This window comes from Spinacia oleracea, chromosome 2 (assembly GCF_020520425.1).
Source record: "Spinacia oleracea cultivar Varoflay chromosome 2, BTI_SOV_V1, whole genome shotgun sequence".
NCBI lineage: Eukaryota > Viridiplantae > Streptophyta > Magnoliopsida > Caryophyllales > Amaranthaceae > Spinacia > Spinacia oleracea.
The window spans coordinates 92221575-92243259 of NC_079488.1; the positions used below are offsets into that span (position 1 = coordinate 92221575).

Here is a 21685-nt window from a genome sequence, read left to right on the forward strand (position 1 = left end):
CGTAAAAGGTCAATTAAGGGATATACAGAGTACATTGTGAGCCTGGGGGGTATATATATAATTAAATGGCGATTCTGCGTTGCACGGTTTCCCTTCCACTACTAATTAGCCGGCCGGGAAGATCGGTGGAGGAGAAGAACATAGTACAGTGTACACAGCACATGAAATGAAACTGATTCAACTTGTCCATATCACTACCACCTTTGACAAAGCACAACAAGTATTTAATACAAGTCTTTCCTTTAATGTGAATGTGAAGAACAAATACATATGTAGAATTGGAGACACTTTATATGCTAATAAACTGTTAACTAAACACCAATTAGTAGCATACTATTGTTGGTGGAAACATAATTAATTAAGTTGACAAAGCAGCAATAAAATTAGTTAGAAAAGAGTAAACTACAGTTAATTAAGTTTTGTTCTTAATCGATCCACTAATTAATGAGCTAGCTAATAACTTAATAACTGGAAGTGGGTGCAACAGCAACAGAAGCAGCAGCATACTGTCTCTCCACAACTTCTATCAGCTTGTTTGCAATTGCACTTGCATACACTGATGACCCTTCACATATCTGCCAACAAAAAAACGCAAATTAATTAATAATAGTCCATCAAATTTAACAAACTAAACCCATTATTCATTTAATTTGGTAAATGTGATATCACTTTCCATTAAAATAAAATTAACAAACTTATGAGTGTAATTAGTTAGCTAATGATCACCTTACCTTAGAGTTGAAAAGATAACTGTAATAATCCCCAACATGACCACCAGCAACATGGCGTAAATCCAACTGAAGCTCATCAAGAGTTCTAGACACAAACAGTAAGCAGTTGATCTTCTTACGCTGCACAAGCTTAATGGTGACATCATCATCCACGATTCTAACATCAACTTCTGTATCCTTGCATTTCCTCTGAATCCACGAACTTCGGAGCTGGATGGCGGCCGACCCGTTAAATTCCTCGTCCGGGTCGGGTTTTACCACGGCCGGTCCGTCGACAACGTTACTGTTGTGGTCCCCATCACCAGTACAAGTAGTAGTAGTAGCAGTAGTGCCATTAATATTAAGGGTGTCTTGATGATCAGTCTTGTGCCTCTTCTTCCTCTCCTTTGACATCCTCTTTTTCTCCACCAGTAGTTTCAGCTCTCCCACTGTTCTTCTCAGCTCATTTATGTGGTTTATTGCATCAAAAACTATTGATGCTCTGTCACCCTAATTCAAAATCCAATAAAATTATAATTTTAAAAAGTACTTCGTATTATATATGATGTTGATAATTAATTAATTAATTAATCATACCTTGGTTTGATTAGGAACAAGGCTTCTAAGATGTTGATACTTGTCATTGAAGTTTTGCCTTCTTTGTCTCTCAGTAACAAAATTCTTAGGGCATTTACCCCCTTTCCCATCACCTTTACTAAACTCAAAAACACCATTTCCATGAATAAGATGATCCCCATCTTGGTAAATCCCATTCATAGTATTCCCTTGATCACCATCATCCAACCCACCAAACAAACAAGATGAATTCCCATTTCCATTTCCTAAAATCCCATTTCCTGATCTTCCAGTATTGTTATACCCATGAGGCAGTGTTTGATGATACATAAGGTCCCTCAAAAGAGGGGAAGGCTGAGGGGGTAAGTTAAGATGGAATAAAGGATCATACGAGAAGGCTGTCGCGGTAGCACCTGTTATTGTTGATGGGTCATAAGAAATGGTAGAGGATCCAGACCCAGATGGGTTATCCACCATCATACAAGGGTTAATGTCCCCTAGGAACCCTAAAGCGGAAGAAGGTGGTGGCGAAGATGGCTTCCCAAAGGAGAGAGATTGGTTAGTTGGGAGGAGTGAGGTGGTGGAGGAGGATGTAAAAGAGCATCTAGGTAAGTGTAGAAGTGTAAGAAGATCAGTTGTAGGGTGTAAATTTTCATCAAAATGGCTAAAACCACCACCACTACCAACACCCATTTCATGATTCACATTTGTGGGACCCCATGTATTGGTATTGGGGTCATGATTACTTTGATCATCAGTTGGAATAATTCCAAACCCATTCCCAAGATTAGGGTTTTGGAATTCCATGGAGGAATCGGATTCATGGGTTTGGTGGATGTGATTGTGATTGTTTGTTTCATGGGAAACAAACCCATTTCCATTAACAGTATGGATTGCAGTTGCAGCAGCTGCTTCTGAGATGTTGTTTGGGTCAAAACAAGCAGCAGCAGCCTCTGTTGTTGTCTGATCATACATTTTCTCTCTCCTTCTGTAAAAAATTATTTCCTTTATTTGTGGGCCTATGTCTCTGCACAAGATCATACAAGATCAGTTATTATTTTGTTCCTAGTGAGCCCCAAAAATGAAAAAGCAAGTGTTTAGCGAAGATAATAACCATAAATAAAATCATCGACCTGTATTAAGATTTGGGAAGGTGGAAGGGAAGCAAAGCATGGGGGTATATATATACTCCATATAATGGAAAGTGTAATTACTATAAAAGGAAAGACATGAACAATTGTTGCAATAAAATTGTATGAGAAAGTTGGCTTACCTTTTATGGAAATGTTTAAATGACCAATTTAATGAATGAGAAATATGGAGGATTGGATTTTTGAGAGAGATAGAGAGAGGGTTTTGTGTTGGTGTTGAGAAGATGGAATATGAAGGGGAAGGTAAGGGTAGGTTTATATACACTTGGTAAATACACACTTAGGTAAATTTGTGGTTTTTTTGTTTCTTGTTACTTTTGGGTGTTTGGTTAGTTGGACCTCTATTGGGAACAAATTTTCTGTTAGTCTTGAAGAATATAAGCTGAAAAATTATTAAGTAAATGTTTTGACTTATTCTTACTTCAATTGTTCAATCGTAAGGGTTGTAGATTTACGTAGGGTCGAAAACTCGGAGGTACGTATAGCATAAGGGTAATTATTTACCGATTGAGGTTGACATGAATGGTTAAGGGTCTCTTGCTCCTTAACCAAGGTCTCGGATTTGAGCCTTGGGAATGAAAAAAATCTCAACTGGGAGGGATGCTGCCCATCGAGGTACCCATGCAAACTCCCACGGCAGATTACCTCGCCGAAGGCGGTGGAAACTCCTCCTCATAGTAGAAAAAAAAAAAAAAAAAAAAGGGTAATTATTTGATAGTACGTACCTAATTGATTGGAGACACATTGGTTAAAAAGTCACTTACATATACACAATTTTTCATGGCGGAAGCACTAAGCTCTTCACAAAGCTAGCTAATTCAAATTGGAGATAATATTATTGTCATCAACTCTATCAATTATCAAAGAGTGCTGCTCCATTCCATGGAAGTTGTATTACATCATTAATGATATCAAGACCTTACTTAGATCTTTCGACAACTGAAAAATCAATCATATCTACAGAGAAACAAAGCGGCTGACTGGATGACAAACATGAGACATTTAATTGATAGTAGTATGTATATTGATCCTTGTAGTAGGCGAATTTAGTTTTCATTGATCATAACAATTACTTAGGAATACCCCTTGTGCGGAGGTTCTCCTATGTTCTTTTTTCTTACCTTCTTGAAAAAAAGGTTTAGTCTGATTGTTTATAAACCGAATTGATATAAAAAAAACTTAGCCCCAACGTAGATTAATCATACGCAATATGTTATAATTCCAGCTTAATGAATATATATAGAAATTAAACACAACTTCGTTCGATCATACTCGTACGGATAATGTAAATATATAGAGGGCATGGACTAGTAACAATAGGCTAGAAAACGTAACAATCCCTAGATACTCTTGCCGCAGCTTGTTTGGTAGCCGGTAATGAACAGTGGGATATATAATGTTCACGGTAATGAAACCTTATCTTAAACTTGATGTTTTTCTTCCTAAATTTACATTTACGCTCACAGCTCACTACCATTAGTTCCTCAAACGGTAAGGAAAGGTAAAGAAAATTTATGAAGAAAAAATAGATACTCGGTAACTTTGAGTGAACAAGCATTACCCATGAGAATAAATATTAATTTTCCTTATAAATTCATTTTCATTGACATTATTTATGACCGGCTATCAAATGGACGGTTGAGTCTTGGTTAAGAATAGCGAAACATTAATATAATTTCAAAAGTTTAATCTTTAGTAGGGAGTAGTTGTTTTATGAGAAAGTTGTTTGTATTTATTTTTTGAGTAAGGTCTGTAAAATGAGATACTTTTTGTCCGGTAAAGATTTGTTAGTGCTCTAATATAACACGGCCGGTGCCGGTGTACATAGATGAGTTTCTGTTTTCCTCCATTTTGTGATGGGACCCACATACGATCTTCTGCGTTCTGACTCTGGTGTGGCTGATTTAGTTTTGTTGCAGAGCTGACATGACAGTACGCTCCTCCTTTTTCTGTTTTGGTGTCTGCTGCTTTTCCCAATTTTACCCCTGCTAAACTACAAAAGTACGAAGTCCAGAAGGACAGGAGGGTCATTCAAGGACAACGAATGTAAAATAGTGTTGTATGTACTTCGTACAACTGTACAAGTATTATCTTAATTAGGGACTCTAATCACACAAATCTAATTAAGAGATTAAAGCTTAATTGATTCAGTTTGTAAAAGAAATAAAAAACATACGGATCAGTATTTTGTAAAAGATGAGCTTAAGCAATTTCCATTTCCTTTTTCTTTAAATCGGTTGGATTGGACAATAACTAGATTTTGAGATGTGTCTTGTACAAGTTTATATATTCATTGTACATATTCCGTATCGGTGGAGGAATGGAGAAGTGAGTCAAGTAACGATGAGATATATATTTCTTATGTTAATGTTCGAAATAAATAAATTTTCAAAGGGTTGAGCCATAGTAATTAAGAATATATGATGTATATACAAAATTCAATTTTAGAGTTAATGCACGTTATAAATATAGTCTTAATAAATAAAGAAATTAAATGTGACCTTAAATTGAAAGATATATTAAACAAAACGGAACTGTTTAATACAAAATACAAAATAACTAATCTATATTTACAAATCAAAACACATGTGTTATACTCAGTGTTAGGTTTCTATTTCAAATATCGGATTGAATAAAATTATTCTCACCCATGATGGAATTACTAGCTACTTGACATGCCTATATACTATTTTCCATAAGAGATGGAGTAATAAAAAACCCATTTTAGGACATCCTTAAATAAATACGAGTATATAAAACTAAGATGATAAAGTGAATACGGAGTACGAAATTGTTAGATAATGCCTTGAATCGGTCAAGCCCCTTACTGCAACGCCCTAGCACGGCGGTATCTGTTATTCTGGACTAGGGTTATCTGTTTTGGCCTATGTTCTGAGCTTTTCCCCATCTGTTTAGAGAGTACTATATAAACTCTCTAGGTCATAACCTAGTTGTGTTTTGTAATCTGTACTCCGGCCTCAAGATCAATAAAACTTCCCCCTCTGCCTGTGGACGTAGCTAACATATTGTTAGTGAACCACGTTAAATCTCTGCGTTCTTTATTTACGTTATTTAATCTTTCTTTGCCTCCATTATAACAGAAAAATATAACATAAAACTCCGACTTTATGTCATGGAATTACTAGCTACATACATGCACATATACTTAGTACTTAGTAAGAATATGAAAACATATTTATTAAATAAGTTGATCGTGGATATGGTTGAAAAATTAGCTTAGAATGAAAAAGTAGTTGAAATAATGAGCTAATATTGGAAAAAATCGTTGGAAGTTAGTTAAATGTTAAGAAAAAGGTAGCTAAAGAAAGTTTATAAATCTAACTAAAAGTATTTACAGTATTTAATTTTCACTCAAAAAAAAAAAATTGTTAGTTTAAATAATAATTTTCTGTAGTTTATATAACTCAAGTTTTTCACGTAAGAAGACAAAATGTCTCAAAAAAAAAAACTTTATAGATCACCTCCAAACTACACTAATCATACTATCATTATGTACAAACCAACTAATTAACGTAATTTAAAAGCCAATAATCAAGGTAGTTTTGCCACTAATATGGGATTTAACCAATATAATAAGCAATATAGCTAGTTGACATTGCCTCCACAAACAGTTTTATGAGAGATGCATATACATCACAAATCACCCAATTCATTATACGGAGTAGCAAGATAGATACTCGTATATTACCGACGATGTTTTGGCCTAACGGTTAACGCTGAGACGTCCGAGAGCTTGTGTATGATAGATCACAGGTTTAAATTTCCTCCATGTACAATTTATAATTTGTATTATCTTATATCTTATTCGCACATTTAAAAAAAAAAAGAAACAGTATAGTTTTCAAGTTTATTTATTTATTTATTATGAAGTCAAGTAATTACGGAGTAGACAAAGTACTCGTATAAGTAACAAAAATTATAGTATTCACTCTGTTTCTTAATGTTTGGGATACATCTGTCAGAAAGTTGTCTAAGTGGAAACATAAAAGAAAGGGATTGAAAAGTGGGACCAGTGAGATTAGCAAGAATTCCACGCAAAATGGGAGCCTGAACTAACTCCTCTTATTATTAACCGTTTCAGGATTCTTCAAAGAATGAGATGTTTATTCATCTTCTTCTTCTCTCTCTCCTCGAGTAGGTGAGACCGAAACTCTAGTACTTTTAACAAATTTAAACCCTATCAAGCGAGTTAGTTTCACATTTTACTATTATTTAAATTAAGATCATCAACTTACCATGACACTCTTTTTTGTTGCCTCATTTTGCGGCAATTCTTTATCTTTTTGTATTATACAACTCAATATTGATTAGTGGAGTTGTCATATACTGACCCGATTTAAACGCTATCCGATAATAAATAAAGTGAGTCAAATTAATATCCAATGCATTTGATCCGTATATACACATTGACCCAACACAAACCATTACAGAGTATCAGTTACTTCCTCCGTCTTTTTTATTATACCAAAGTTAAAATTCACTTTATTAAGGATTGGTGCATAATACTCCGTATGCACATGAGTTGATAAAATGGGGTCATCATGACAGAGATAGAGAGAGAGAGCAAGTTGAAAAATTTACCATTTAAGGTATGAATTATGAAGCAATCTCAAAGTGACACCCCAAAGAAAAATATAGGGCAACAAAAAAAAAGGCCGGAGGGAGTATGACACAACTTGATCATAGACCCATTTGACAATTTATAAATGTAACAAGAGGTAGAAACCTGTTCTGGTTATTTTGACCGATACATATTACGAAATTATATGTCTTATTAATTGTCTAAACTTGATAGAACTTTAATTTTTTGGTTCTTTTTTGACAAATAGAACTACAAACGAAAACAACAAAGAACAAAGAAAACCAATCAAACTTAAAAAAACTTAAAATCTAAGATGAAGAGACTCCCGAGTCCTCGCGCTGTGAGCCAAAGAGTGAGCAGAGGAAACTTCGGAATAGGGGACCTTTGAGATCAAACATGGGCTGAACTTCCTAATAAACGAGAGGAGATCTAAAAAGAGCCACGAAACTGCCACCGGAGAAGAGAGATGTCGGGAAAGAATGGAAACCAACTGAGCGGAATCAATGAAAATAACAATTCGAAATAAACGCCTCGGAAACATTTCCGCACGCGTAGCAGAAGAAACCGAACAAGTTTGACTCCCACCCCCACATTGACGTTGAGACGGGAATTTCCTGAAAAATCCAACCCACATCTGTCCTATTCCCAACCTCAACCCAAGCTCCATCCAGAATTAATTAGGATCAAATAAAAAGAAAGAGGTGGATCACGAGAAAGACGATACGAAGATTGGCGAGAAACAAAGAAAGGAGACCAACTCCTATACAAGGACGGGCTAGAACTCCAAGAAGAAACCAAACTTAAAAACTCATCATCCGAAAAGAATTTTCGACGGAACTGAATATTATTCCGAGCAAGCCAAATATACCAAAGACAAGCCACAAAACTGTCCACAAGAGACATATCATGAACTTCATCCAACATACGCGAAGAGAAGAGGAACACCAGTCAACGAAAGGAGAATGGGAAGCCGGCTGGACCCAGGGACCCATAGGAGAAGCATGCCACTAATGCGCTGAGTGACCGAACAATGACGAAATAAATGGTCCACCGTTTCCAAATCTTACCCTCAAAACAAACAAAGAGGATCGACCCCCATACTTCGACGAACAAGGATATCAGGAACATCAAGAGCAAAATGCAAAAGCTCTTTCCAATAAGAAAGCAGATTAAGACCCCAAAAATTAACGCTTCCACCATGGAGCCGGGGATAGAATTTATATTGTTACAACGTATCTTATTTGAAACCGTGAATAAGTGGAAATATACATCACATCATGAAAAATAAATTCCGGTAAATTTAGAAAAATCGATGAGTTCAAACCTATTTAGGCAAAATAAATTCCAAATTAGAGGTAACCAAAGTGAAATGTGTTTTGTTCTCAAAATGTTAATTACACCTATGCAACCAAGAATACCAGAAATAGTAAATAAACTGTTGTATAAAACTTACATTTCATATGCTTAAGCACAAAGGTAATGAACTTATTTACATGACATGCTTTGGAATTATAGCTTGTAAATCTCAAATATAATCTTTGTGTAAATCTAATGTTTGATTCCTTTCCACTTTTCACTGTTTCACCCCGACTTCCAGCAAATTCAAGCTGAGCTCGAATTGAGAGATATGACTTCCAGTTGGCTGACTGCGGAAAGTACTTGGAACCTTTGCAGGAAAGTTTTGAAACTTCTTGCAGAGAATTGAAGCTAATAGTATATGTATGGTTTGGTGTATAACCAGATGACAAATTAAGTCGACTTCAAAGAAGATTCGCGACAACCCAAAGAGTCCAAAACTCACAAAAATAGGTTCCTGTTGAATTAAGGTACTTGAAATAATCAGCATATTAAATGGCAATTAGTGTCATGATCAAAATTTGGCTTGTAAGACTATAAAGAATGCAGAATATAACACCCCAACATATCAGAAATAAGACAGTCGTGATACCAAATTCAAAATACAGAAATGGGAGAATCAAGAGTGGTCAGAAGGTAACTAGAAAGAATTCTGGCAAAAAAGGCGGTGAGCCACTTCTTCCACATTTCCTTCGGATGAAAGCTCTGAACCAAATGCGATTACGAAACAATTTCCACTATAATACCAGGATTAGACCCTGGTACAGATTCATAGTACACAGAGGAAATTGAAAGGTGATACAATGGTGTCAAAAGGATCTTGATTACTAAAAAATTCTCACCCAGTTCAGAATTCACAGAACTGGCAAACTGGAAGGTGATACAATTATACAAATATACAACGGTGTTAAAAGGATCTGGATTACTATAGGTTAATTAAATAAGTCCGAAAGAAATGTTGGATCACACAGGTCCTCATACATCTCACTGTTTCTCTTTAGTGGTGTCTACTATCTCCCATATCAAAGAGTATAAGTACAAAACGAACTTACTTTAGGGGTTTACAACTCATTTAGCAATCCATTATCTCTCTCCCGCGTCCACTGAATTTCCCTAATTTATTCTAGACATTTCTTTTTATTTTACACTCTGCAAAACTATTATTCGAATAACATAGGCATGTTAAAATGCAAGAAAGAACCTTTCTTTCAAGGCTTCATTTTGTTACACAGACATTCTTGTAATCATTTCAATAGCTACCTCACAAGGCAATGGTAGATGAAGAGTTTCCTTTAGTTTCCCCCTTATAAAAATAACATAAATAAAACTAGAATATTCAACGGAAGTAATACGAACACTAATTTAACTATTCCAGCACACACGGGAGAAGATTACATATATGAGAGAAGTGGTACCTGGAGTCATGTCACAGTATGCAACAGAGGCACCTCAAGTCTCAACAACTTGGTAAACTGTACAGGAAATCCATCAAACTAATAAGTAAGGGCTCGATCGATATCACGGACAGTTTTCAGTTTTTAGTTTTTTGGTTTTGTAAGTCATATTATTTAGATTGAATCATGAACTAAAAACTAATCATACTTATGGTATTCATGTTGATTTCGAAAACTGACAACAAAAAACTGGAAACTACTTTTTGTGGTTTTCATATTTTGGTTTTAGAAACACAAAATGATAATGAACGAACCCCAAACTGATCAATTACGAGTCCTTCGATGTAAATTAATTTTTGACAACCTCTTTTAACCAACTACGGAAGCTTCAAAGCTTTCTACTGAGCCATGCCATTATCAGAGGGACTCTATTAAGAATGATCTTATGAAAGGAGAAAAGAGAGCAATAACTATCATTGCTTCCGCATATGTGTTCTGTTCACAAATGTAAGTTACACAAGCTAAGTCGTGTTGATCTCCTCGGCTGCCTTGGCTACCAGCAGCCAAGACGCAGGAACAGTAGGATCAAGAAGCAAGAACAAGTAGAGAGAGGGAAAAACCTGCATAGTTTTCAGCTCCAACTCTTCCCACTCTAATGAAGGATCGCTTCCCTCAACTATTCCAGTTCCAGCATAAAAGAAAGCACCCAGATCCTGTAAGATGGATTACCAATTTATTTTGGCCTTATATACAAAGATGGGAAAATGAATTCGCAACAACTTCAAGCGAGCTCAAGCCAGACAAGACAATAAACAAATAATTCAAAAACTAATTTGCGCGTAATCATCCCCTGGTCTCAGGAAAACAGAAATTCATAGTTTTCAATCAGAAGTCAGAACTGCCATAAGACAAAGTTCCATAGCTGACCTTCTTTACTAATGCAGACCTAATCCCAACCGCAAATTCAGCTTCTTCACCTCCAAACCAACCAATAGGACCGGCATACATTCCTCTGTCGAAGTTTTCTGGAAACATATTTATGAGATGAAAAAATATGGGAAAACCATACCATGCAAATCACACAGTTGAACATTCGAGGAGCTACCGAGTATGAGAAGAAAAATTACATGTTAAGCAATACAACAATAGGCGACATCCTCAGCACACAAGGATGTACTGAATTTGTTAGCGAAAATGGAAAAGAAATTACTTTAAAAAACTAGAAGTCAGAATTATTTCTAATGTATCGACATGACATATGCTGTAGCTTTTATACTTCGTATGATGCAGAACAAGCATAAACTCCTTACTAAGCACACTAAGTACCTCCAAATCAGTTTCTACGGTAAGTTAGGGTTTCAAGCAAAATTGAGTGATGGAAAACGTTACTTTAAACAACATAGAAATCAGATTTTTTGGTAACTTCATGAAGTTAAGGATGACAACTGTTGATAATCCCAAACCCATATGACATAGCTCCTGATGCTACATTTTGAGGAACAATTAAGCAGTATGGTAAAGAAATTCAGATGACAACTATACGCAACGATGAAGCCCAGAATGCTCTCATGCCAACAAATTTAGGGTTGTGAGCCATCAATAATTTTTATTAGATTATAAACCAGCATCCACTCCAAGGGTGTACAACATAAGCTCTATTCTTTTCATAATGGGTGTGAACTGTGAAGGGTATGAGATCATGGGGTAAAAAGTTCCTTAATTTCAAAAATAGTTAATCGTTGAACAAGAAAAAAAACCCAGCCAAACAACTATACAGAAGCCATTTGATTATACAGTATCGACTTAGACCTTGTTTACTGTAACTGTCATACACTGATGAAGCAGCAACTATATACGAAGTAGTTTTCACTTTAATTCAATATAGCTTAAATTGTAGAAAAACAAATAATATAGATATAGAAAAGCCAACGAAACTACGGGGTACCAGTTTCTGCAATTAGGCAACGTGCATCTTCAGCCGGAAATCCACATACAGCTGGGCTTGGGTGAAGAGAAGATAAAATCTCAAACTGAAAAGTAAATCAATAAGCAGATAAAGGTTAACATTATCAGTATAGTTACATGTACAATCTATACAAAATACACTCACAACCATCTCTTTCTCCTAAGAAAGAAAAAATCCTCTTTTCCTAACGATAATACATACTGGATAATTCTTTATTAAAGATTCATTTATGTTAAACTGTGACTAACAATTACAATACAACCCAATCCATGCAGTTTGGTGTTAAAAACTTAACACTGTTAAATTACACCAAAAGTTGACGAGTAAAATGGATTAAGGCCCTTAACATGAGACACCAAAACAGAAATATAATATTGTTGGATAGAGAAACTAAGTTAGTTTTGGACCTTTTTCCTAAACATCCACAAGGCATACAACATGGGGCAATCTCGGAACCCAGCACAAAAGAAAAGACTAGTACCAAACAAGGACTTAGCATTTAAGGCCCGTGAATTCTACTGTTGTGAACTTCTTGCTTAAGTTAAAAATCAGATAAGGATCCCTCAGTGCACTGATTTCTGAGATAAGTAAGTCGAAGCTGATAAAGGATCAATCAATATAAAGACATCAATTATCAATCAACAAATTACCAACACTTCAAAATATCTCTTTAGTTCAGGAAACTAAATTATATGCTGGGCATGGTAGCTTGTAGGTTGAGTTTTTTTTACTACATAGAAAATTAATAACAATGTAAGAACCACAATCACTAGATCCACAGTCTGACTAACTAACTTAATCATCTAGATAGAAAGGGGAATGGTTTGAGTTCAATTTGAGACTGACTTGGCACGGGTAAGGAATGTCATGATCCTAGTGGCAATGGAAGTGGAATTTTAGTTGGCAATACCTAAGATGTCAAAGATGAGCTTCAGAGCATCATGATTTGCAGAATTGGTTTAGAAAAAAAATTCCCCGATGAAGCCACCTCTCTGACTTCATGTTAATGTTAAGGCCTTCTTAGGCTGTGGCTTCAACCTTAGCTGCATAATAGTGCTACTTGCTGAGCAAATAAAGCATAATCCACACTCGAACATAGAGAGGGAACCAATAAAAAAATAGCAGTTTTCCCAATAGAGGAAACATAATAATCCAGTTATCATTACTTAAAGAACTCCATTATCTTCAAGATAATGGTTAGAGGCTAAGTTAAATATAAAGATAGCGACAGAAACCTTGGACTTAAGGCTAGTAATTCTCCAGACATGGTCTAAACTTCAGTGAGAAGACACAATTATAACAGTGAACTTCCCATGAACATGAATCCCATTTTTCTTGTACTTCAGCCGAATTCATAAGATGGTTATGTTACCACTTGTTTGTTCAAAATAGAGTAAAATATTTGGTGTCCCCTAACAAAAATCTTCTTTGCATGTAAACAAATGCTTTATTAACTTCAACATCGTTGCGCATCACCTTGCTAAGCTAGTTCATTTTGGTATTGAAAAATCTTGGGTTAATCACTGCCCTGCAAAGGTCACCCCGTATGTAATCATGGACAGTTTGCCTCGAGATTAATGATCTAGGTTAAATTTCCCCTAAAAATAAATTCTCCATTAACTTTTATAGGCAGAAAAATTCAAACCCATCAAGTAAACTGAGACAGGGACAACAGGAGCATACTGATACAATATGGAATCTTTCACATTAGAAGCAGAACACTTATTCCAAACCATTAACAGCTCATAATGTATATACCTCATCATCTTCATTTCTCAATCTTCCTTTTATATTAGCATACAGATGTTGTACTCTGGGAAGCTTTCGAATTGCTTTCTGGGGATCCACTATTACTGTGTTACAAACAGCCTGTAAAAAAAATACATAAGTATCTTTCACAAGGTATCATTAATTCAGTTCTGGACCAAAGTAGTGTGGAAAAAATACTCCGTAGGAAACCTTATGATACTTCAATAAATTGTTTCTGCTCAAGACAGGAATTTCGTTATAAAGAACATAATTTCTGTTAGCTAAAAAAGATTCACTCACCTCAAGTTTCTTCCTTATACACTCCCTTACAATTGTAAACTCTAAGTCGTCTTTGGGGCTGACAAACAATGGAACAGAAATAGAACTTGTCAGCTCAACCACGGCGGGAATCATATTTCTATAGCAGATATAAGAAATGATATGGCCATTTATTGTTAAAGAAGGCTTAACCTGGAGAGAAGATCCAATCCTGTTTTATGATCTAAAACCCAAGATCCACATATGGCTCGGGTTCCAGCCAGAGCTTCACTCCAAATGCTAAGTTTCTTTCGGTGAAACAGCTGCTCTGGCTATTCATAGAATTTTTTATGGTTACTAACAACACAAAGGCACAAATGACATACATATTTTCACAATACCATACTGGTCAAGTTTCATCATCCTATATTCAGTCCCAATCACGACCTTAACATTATTAGCAAATAAAGGGTGCAGGACTGCAGAAGCAGGACATCACTCTTGGTACAGAAAGATGAAACAAGATAACTGATTCTTATTTCATCCACATAAAAGAAGAAATTGAGGGAATTCACAAAGGAGAGAAATATGAAATCATTGGTCATAAGATGGCGAGGATACTTCATATAGAAATGTAGACGCAGAATTTTCTGTTGCAAGCTTATTTACCTTATACTTTCTGCTTTATCTTTGAGTACTTCTTTTACTTGGAAATCTACCTTACAGCTTTTTAACTTTTTATTTTAGGGGAAGCCTTACAGTTTGCTACACTCCTATATGAGTGCCAAAAAAATAATATAACTATACGCACCATCAATCAAATCACATAATAATTTCCAGACACACAAACACGCATGGTGGTTGAGTTGAGGAACAAACAGCACCAACTCAGAAGCTCAAGCTACCATATTGCGCATAGAGTAGTCAGAAAAGATGCTTGCTTAAGCAAACAAATATATACATAAATTAGGTTGGGTAATAATTTAAGTGAAGGAGGTTAAAAGAAAACAGGAGATAGACAGAGCATAAATAAACTGAAAAAAAAAATTATAGACTGCATACTTGTATAGTGAGAACCATATCTAGTTCATCTGAAGTCAGTCAGCCTAGTAGTTGGTTGTCCATGGGGTCTAACAAAGTAAGAATAGAATTGAGATTTCATAAAGGGCTCCAAAAATCTGCTATGACATCTTCCATTTTTATCAAGGACACTGAAAGAAATGCAGTATATCTATTCTCAAGTTCATACTGTTAGGAAACACCACATGTTGTAACTGTTGTCCATGTGAACTATGCATCATAGAATCAGTTGCTCATCTTGTGAAACAAGGATCTGGATTACATAAGTCAACTTTTTTGGTATATTGAGATCTTCTGAATTACATTCTACTACAGAAGGAAGCAAGCTACTTACAAGTTTCAAATTGGCAAACTACCACCAATGTGAAAATATAGATAGGGGCATTGGACACTTACAGTGTTTCCTATAAAAGCTGGTGCATTGGGTGGCTGAAGTAAGAATTGGTAAGCATTATCTCCCTCCACCTACAACAATAGTTCAAGGAACTAGGCTATTAAACTTGACCAACAAAGTTTGCAGGATATCACAACTTTAACTGAAAAGGTAGACTACCTGTAAACAAGCTAACCATGCTAGGGGGTCAATATCGGAAGTAGTAAAGATTCTGCTACTACGTGCAAGTACAGCCTAGTATCACATAAGAATAAAATGTAAGTCAAAAAGTCATGTAAAATACTGACTACGTATGATATATAAAGGGGCTAGACGTCAGAAATTCACTGAATACGTATAATATAGTGTCCCGAATTTGATACCTTTGTGAGAGCTGAGCTGCTTCTTATCATCTTCAATGCTTTTGTAACAGCAATGTCCCAATTTTTCTCATTAGGGATATGCAATACATCGGCCTGAATTGTTGTTTTAGGAAACTTTTCGTCCGACTTAAAGATGACAAAATTGACCTGTGGCATTAAATAAAACTCACTGAAGAGAAGCTCATAGTTCAAAGCAAAACAATCAATGTTCACAAGGATTTATTACCTGATCCAAGGTTTCTTGAAGGGAATCAATTGCTGATTCCAAAGGGCACGAAAGGCCATTATCCCATGCAACATTAGCAGCCAGCAAGGACCTTCCTTCAAACTCATCGAACTCAACCTGTCATTCATCTCTAACAATGGGTAGTTCATATATTAAAATGATACCTGATAGCAGTGCTTCATTAACAAGCATCTACATGTTATAAAATAAGGCGAGAGATCAAGTGTGTCTACCTGAGGAATCATGAAGTAGAAGGAACCAAAAGGCTCCCATTCTTTTGATATGTCCACATTTGCATCAAAACGGATAGCTCCATATGCACGAATCAAAGGACAAGTTTTTGACAGGAACCTTCAAACCACCCACGTTTCAGTATAAGGTTAGCAATCATGTAAATATTTTATCATCCTACTTTAACTTGAAACTTAAAGAGTTTGTACTCCGTATTACATAATTCATATATGAATTCAGGGTATGATGTGATGAAATTATGTCATTTTTAATTTATATACTACTCGTAGTTGGTTACCTTGGTTCGAGGCATTACTTGCAAATTGCAATAAATCATGGCCTAGTAAAAAAAAAGGAAATCAATAAGCATTACCAACTTCAAATTTCCTCCTAGAAATTTCTCTGATACACAACAAATTACCAAATTCGACTATAGAGTACACTTATTTTGATTCCGTTCTAATGGACTTATTTTGACTGAACTTATATTATCTGAACTTAACTGAACTTATCTGAACTTATTTTATCTGAAAATAACTTATTTTGTCTGAAATAAACTTATTTTTGTGTTAAAATGTCTGGAAAAAAAAAAATTGATGAACTTATATAATCTAAACTTATCTGAGTTTAACATGGTATCACGGCCTCTCCAAGATTAGAGATTTTTTCGATCCTTTGTCTAAACACAACCCTAGTTTTTTTTAATTTGGTCACAAAATATTAGGTCATGTATTTGATTTGTACAAGTCAATTTTATGTCATATTTCATATCATTAGCTAAAAATAGACAATTGTAAGCAAATAATTTTCATGATAAATCAAATTATATTGGTCTTACATCACAATTTCACAACTCGAAACAATTTAAGACAAATTTAAGAGCTTAGTTTTAGCAAATTTTCATCCGCCAAAATAAAATGTGGATTTAAATTCTATGAGTAATATAGAAACAACAGCAAATTAACAGAATTTCACTAGAATTTGAACAAGATATCAAAGAATTTAAAAGAAACTGAAGAAGAATACCTCTTAATTGATCTCCAATCATCAAAGGAGAAAGCGCGAAAATGCCGAAAATATACGGCAGCACCTAAACCTGCGACGTTGATGAGATCATGGCCGTGGGTGTTACCATTGTGGTTTCCGTTGATGACATCGGAGCCGTTGAATTGACGTCTACCGGAGAAGAAAAGGCGGGGAAGTTCCTGGTGATGGGGTTGTGCACGAAGCCAATCAATGGCTTCTATTTCTTGTTCAATTGGTACCTTTCAAAATTAAAATTTACAGGTACTTTAAAAAAATGTTGCTTTTATATACAAATGTCCGCCAAAATCTTTTATGGGCATAATATACGAAGGATAATTGTCATACGGGAAAGCCACACCATTAATTGATGGTGTGGTGTGACCGTATGTTTCAAGAGTAACAACAATTATAGATTAAAAGCACAAATTTATATCAATAAAATTCAATCTGGATCAATTGTTAACCTACCATAACATTAACTAGGTATGAGCGCCAAAGATGCAATATAGATAACCCTTATGAATTTTATTAGTAATTGTGACGGTTGTTTAAAAGTAACACCAGTAACATACAAAGAGTAATCATAATAAGACACTAACTAAAGTAATGTGCTAATATATTAAATGACCAAGTAACTGGATTAAAAGTAATTAACTCTACTAAAACTATAAAAGTAACCAATTACAAATAGAAGTAACCCTTAGTAATATTAGTAGTAATTGTGTCTATTACTTAAAAGTAACATTATTAACATATAAAAAATACTAAAATTACTTCCTAATGTTTTAAGTGACTAAATAAGTAGATTAAGAGTAAGTATGTTAAAACTATAAAGGTAAATGAAATTTTAAGTATCGGTAACCAATTAGAAATAGAAATTACCATGAGTAATATTAGAGGCAATTATGCCTAACATATAGGCCTCGCCTGGATCGACTCTACATTTTCAAGGGGTAATATATGCGGAAGTATAAATTATTGGGGAAATTATTTAGAGGGGATTTTTCTCTTTCTACTAGTTTGGCATACGAGTAATTTTCACTCCCCAAATAAAACTAAAATAATAATTGTTTCCTAATATCTCTACCATTACCGAGTAAGCACCACCATTCTACGGTGGTTCAATTAACGGCGACCACCGTAAAGAAGGTGGCTATGGATATTAATGACATTATCATATACGAATTTTAAGACAAAGATCAATGGCGACAATTATTTTTTCCAATACCTCACCAAAATGAAAAAGAAGACCGAGAGAGGGGTAGAGGAGAGAGAGGGACGGCGGCGGTGAGAGAGGGGCGGCGGGGAGAGAGGGGCAGGGAGAGAGAGGGACGGCGGCGGTGAGAGAGGGGCGGCGGGGAGAGAGGGGCAGGGAGAGAGAGGGACGGCGGCGGTGAGAGAGGGGCAGAGGAGAGATAGGGACGGCGGTGTGAGAGAGGGGCAGAGGAGAGAGAGAGGGACGGCGGCGAGAGAGAGGGGCGGCGGTGAAGGGAGGACAACGGCAAGAAAAGCTGGCGGTAAAGGGAGGACGACGGCAAGAAAAGCTGGTGGTGAAGGAAGGGTTGAGATGGGAGGGATAATTGATGAGAGAGAAAATAAAGGGTTTTTGTGTGAATATTTACAGGGTAATTGTTGCACTAGGGGAGGCCAGAGTAATGATTTACCCTCAAATAGGGGTGAAAAATTCGGGCCTTAAAATATACCCTCATACCAGGCTTATATTTTTGACCCATAATAACTACCCCTTCAATTTTTCTGGCCCATTACACTCATACCAGGCAGACCCATAAAGGTAACACTATCAACATACGACATGTAACCCTAATTAAAAATTAAAGTAACTTCCTAATGTATTATATTTATAACGAAATAGTAGTTCTAACTTCTAACCATGAGTAGTAAACTCTACATCATAGCTGTAGCAACTCAAAACAAAATAACTAGTAATCACAAAATAAATAAGCACGTATTAACTTTAAATAATATGAGCAGTAATCTCTATATCTTATAAGTAGTGACTCTAAATTACTACACATGTATGAGAACTTGAGAAGTAACATCAAAATTATATAAGTAGTAATTATAAAATTATACAGTGGTATCTCTTAGAAATTGGAGTTATAATTAAAGGCATTAAGGTTTACAATTAAATTTAGAACAAAAGAAAAGAAAAAAAAAGAAGAAAAAATAAAATAAAATAAAAATAGAAATATAAGAAACTGAAGTACGGAGTAAAGGAAATAAAAAAGAGAAGCACGTATTGGTCAAATGCTTTCGAACGCGATTAAAATGGGCGGAACAACATAAACAGGTCGTTGACCATTGATCCAAGGCGATTTTACTCATATATGGCGTCGTGTTTTATACTCAATCAAAATTTGTTGTTGACAATACGATACAATTTCTTATGTGAAGCGTCACACCGGACATCAAATTAATGGTGTGACAAGTTATATAAGAGACCAACTAAACGAGTTGAGTTCGACCAATAAGACAATTAAAAAGGTAATTTGGATGATTATATGTTTTAATTTTAGCTTATTCAATTGTTAAATTTTAGTTTAGTCATGATGATGATCTTGTTGTATGTCTAAGTTTTAGTTTAGTCATGACGATCATCTTGTATGGCTAAGCTTTAGTTTAGACATGCATTCTTGTATGAGTAACAAGTCTACATGTGTTTCGTTATTTATCAAATTAATGAATCCCTCTTCTCAGTTGGATATTAAAAGAAGAAAAAAAAAAAAAAAAAATTACTACTAGAATCTATTTATTGGAATAATATTAGTGTGGACCCAAAATCAATAATTTTCACTAGCACATTTTTACACTCATAGTGACATTTATTGTTTATATAGTAACTATAATAAATTAAACACCAACATTTTTAGACATAGCAACCATTTTTTGAAGCATAGTAACCCTGTATTTTTAAAAGCGAATTATGACTTAAAATCACATTATTCAAGCACAACATGTATCAACGACACTAATTAGATATTTTTTCCCATAATAATCCTAATAAAATGCCAAAATAAATTAGGTACAAATTGTTAACTTTATTTTTAAGACATGGTCCACAATAAATTTAGTGTGGACCAAGTCCATTTAAGAATTATACGAACAACTATCTTGAGATTTGAGACTGCTAACTTGATCAATAAAAAATTACTTTGAATTTGTTTCTTGTTATTAAAATATTTAAAGGCACTTTGTTGTAAAATATTCCGTAGTCACTCAAATTTTTACATAAAAACAAATATATGGAGTACGGAATCAACAACGGCCTGGAGTGAATAATTGAACTTTAATCGATGAACTGCCTTTTGTCATAAAGGTATTAACTTATTTAAATTTTGACTGGCGTAAAAGATTAATTTGCAATCAACTATTAAATGAATAAAACTTATAAACATAGTTAATATACAAAAGAGGAAACTTTTCTTGTGTTCTCTTGATCCTACACCACAAGGATAGATATTTAAGATAAGGAAAAGGATAATGCTCGTATCCTAATCCACATGCCATAACGTACACTCCAATAGTCCATACATTACTTCAATAATGTTTTATCTCATTATCATGAGCCCATAACTAGCTTATAATATAAGTATTAATTAATTAATTAATTGATTATGTGTAACGTTGGTTGGTTGTATGATTGTATCATGCACAACCTAAGGTATAACCGATTGTACACGTGTAGAAAATTAAATAAGATAGAACAACATAACTTATAAGTTATAACTGCTAATGGAAAAAAAAGGTTAACCTGAATGCGGATGAGACCAGAGGGGAAATTGGAGTATTGGAGGTTGGACCTTAAGTCGGAAATGGTATGTTTGAGACGGTCCAAAGCCAATGCCGGTGATGGGACCGGAGGAAGAGTCCGTGTTTCGACAATTCCGAGTGGAATTTTGGGGTCACTTTGGCAGCCATTCATAGACGACGACATTATTGATGATGAACATGAACATGAACATGAACATAGTTGATGGTATTGTTTTTGAGATGCTTGGATAGAACAAGGCTTAGTTGATGCAAATAGTGACGGCGGCGGTGGTTCGAAGTCAAGGAATCGAGTAATGTATTTTCCGGCTGAAAATGCTGCAACCATGGTTTTTGTGGTGAGAAGAGAAATGGGTATGCAGCTAGCAATTCATATGATAATATATGGCTTCTTGGTTTGTTTCAGTTGGACTAGGGGCTAATACTGTTTGCTTTGTTTCTGCACTCTTTACTCTTTACTCTCTAGTCTTTGGTGGACCAAAACTTTAAACTGTGTCATTTTCAGCTGTTACCTTTTTGGATGTTATGGACTTAAGTATGGCCAATTTGGCTTTTTTAGTCATGTGTACAATAGTTTTATACTTTTATGGGATTGGTTGTCATTGTTACACATCTAGAGTTCTAGAGACTAGAGGTTATTTTTTTTCCCTAGTACGAGGAGTTCTCACCGCTTTTAACAAATGGAATAATCTCTTGCGAAAGTGTATATGGGTATCTTGATGGATAACATTCCTCCCAACTAAGGTTTTTTCCATATCTAAGACTCGATGCCGAAACCTTGGTTAACGAGCAATAAGTCATTAACCACCCACGC

At 35.2% G+C, this 21685-nt stretch overlaps 2 protein-coding genes across 6 annotated transcripts; both read right to left on the reverse strand.

The window, feature by feature from the left end:
* Positions 1-221: 221 nt before the first annotated feature.
* On the reverse strand, positions 222-2718 carry LOC110790070 (transcription factor bHLH91). Of its 3 annotated transcripts, none has more exons than XM_056837322.1 (4): positions 2560-2718; positions 1308-2313; positions 732-1220; positions 222-575 (listed from the first exon to the last, which is right to left on the reverse strand). In XM_056837322.1, exons 2-4 carry the CDS (start codon positions 2259-2261, stop codon positions 462-464), a joined length of 1557 nt encoding a protein of 518 aa, XP_056693300.1. In that variant the 5' UTR covers positions 2262-2313; positions 2560-2718; the 3' UTR covers positions 222-461. The 3 variants fall into 3 exon arrangements, with proteins under 3 accessions (XP_056693300.1, XP_056693301.1, XP_021850497.2); XM_056837323.1 differs by having other exon boundaries at positions 2420-2683; XM_021994805.2 differs by lacking the exon at positions 2560-2718 and having other exon boundaries at positions 1308-2412.
* Positions 2719-8353: 5635 nt separating this feature from the next.
* Positions 8354-21317, reverse strand: LOC110790095 (isochorismate synthase, chloroplastic). Of its 3 annotated transcripts, none has more exons than XM_021994843.2 (15): positions 20855-21312; positions 17083-17321; positions 16059-16176; positions 15826-15942; positions 15600-15746; positions 15397-15471; positions 15240-15308; positions 13977-14095; positions 13806-13863; positions 13515-13625; positions 11736-11820; positions 10718-10815; positions 10411-10503; positions 9812-9868; positions 8354-8853 (listed from the first exon to the last, which is right to left on the reverse strand). In XM_021994843.2, the coding sequence occupies exons 1-14, from the start codon at positions 21197-21199 to the stop codon at positions 9818-9820; spliced, it is 1725 nt and encodes a 574-aa protein (XP_021850535.1). In that variant the 5' UTR covers positions 21200-21312; the 3' UTR covers positions 8354-8853; positions 9812-9817. The 3 variants fall into 3 exon arrangements, with proteins under 3 accessions (XP_021850535.1, XP_021850536.1, XP_056693302.1); XM_021994844.2 differs by lacking the exon at positions 20855-21312 and adding an exon at positions 17965-18301; XM_056837324.1 differs by lacking the exons at positions 8354-8853; positions 9812-9868; positions 10411-10503; positions 10718-10815; positions 11736-11820 and adding an exon at positions 11859-12799 and having other exon boundaries at positions 20855-21317.
* Positions 21318-21685: the final 368 nt, after the last annotated feature.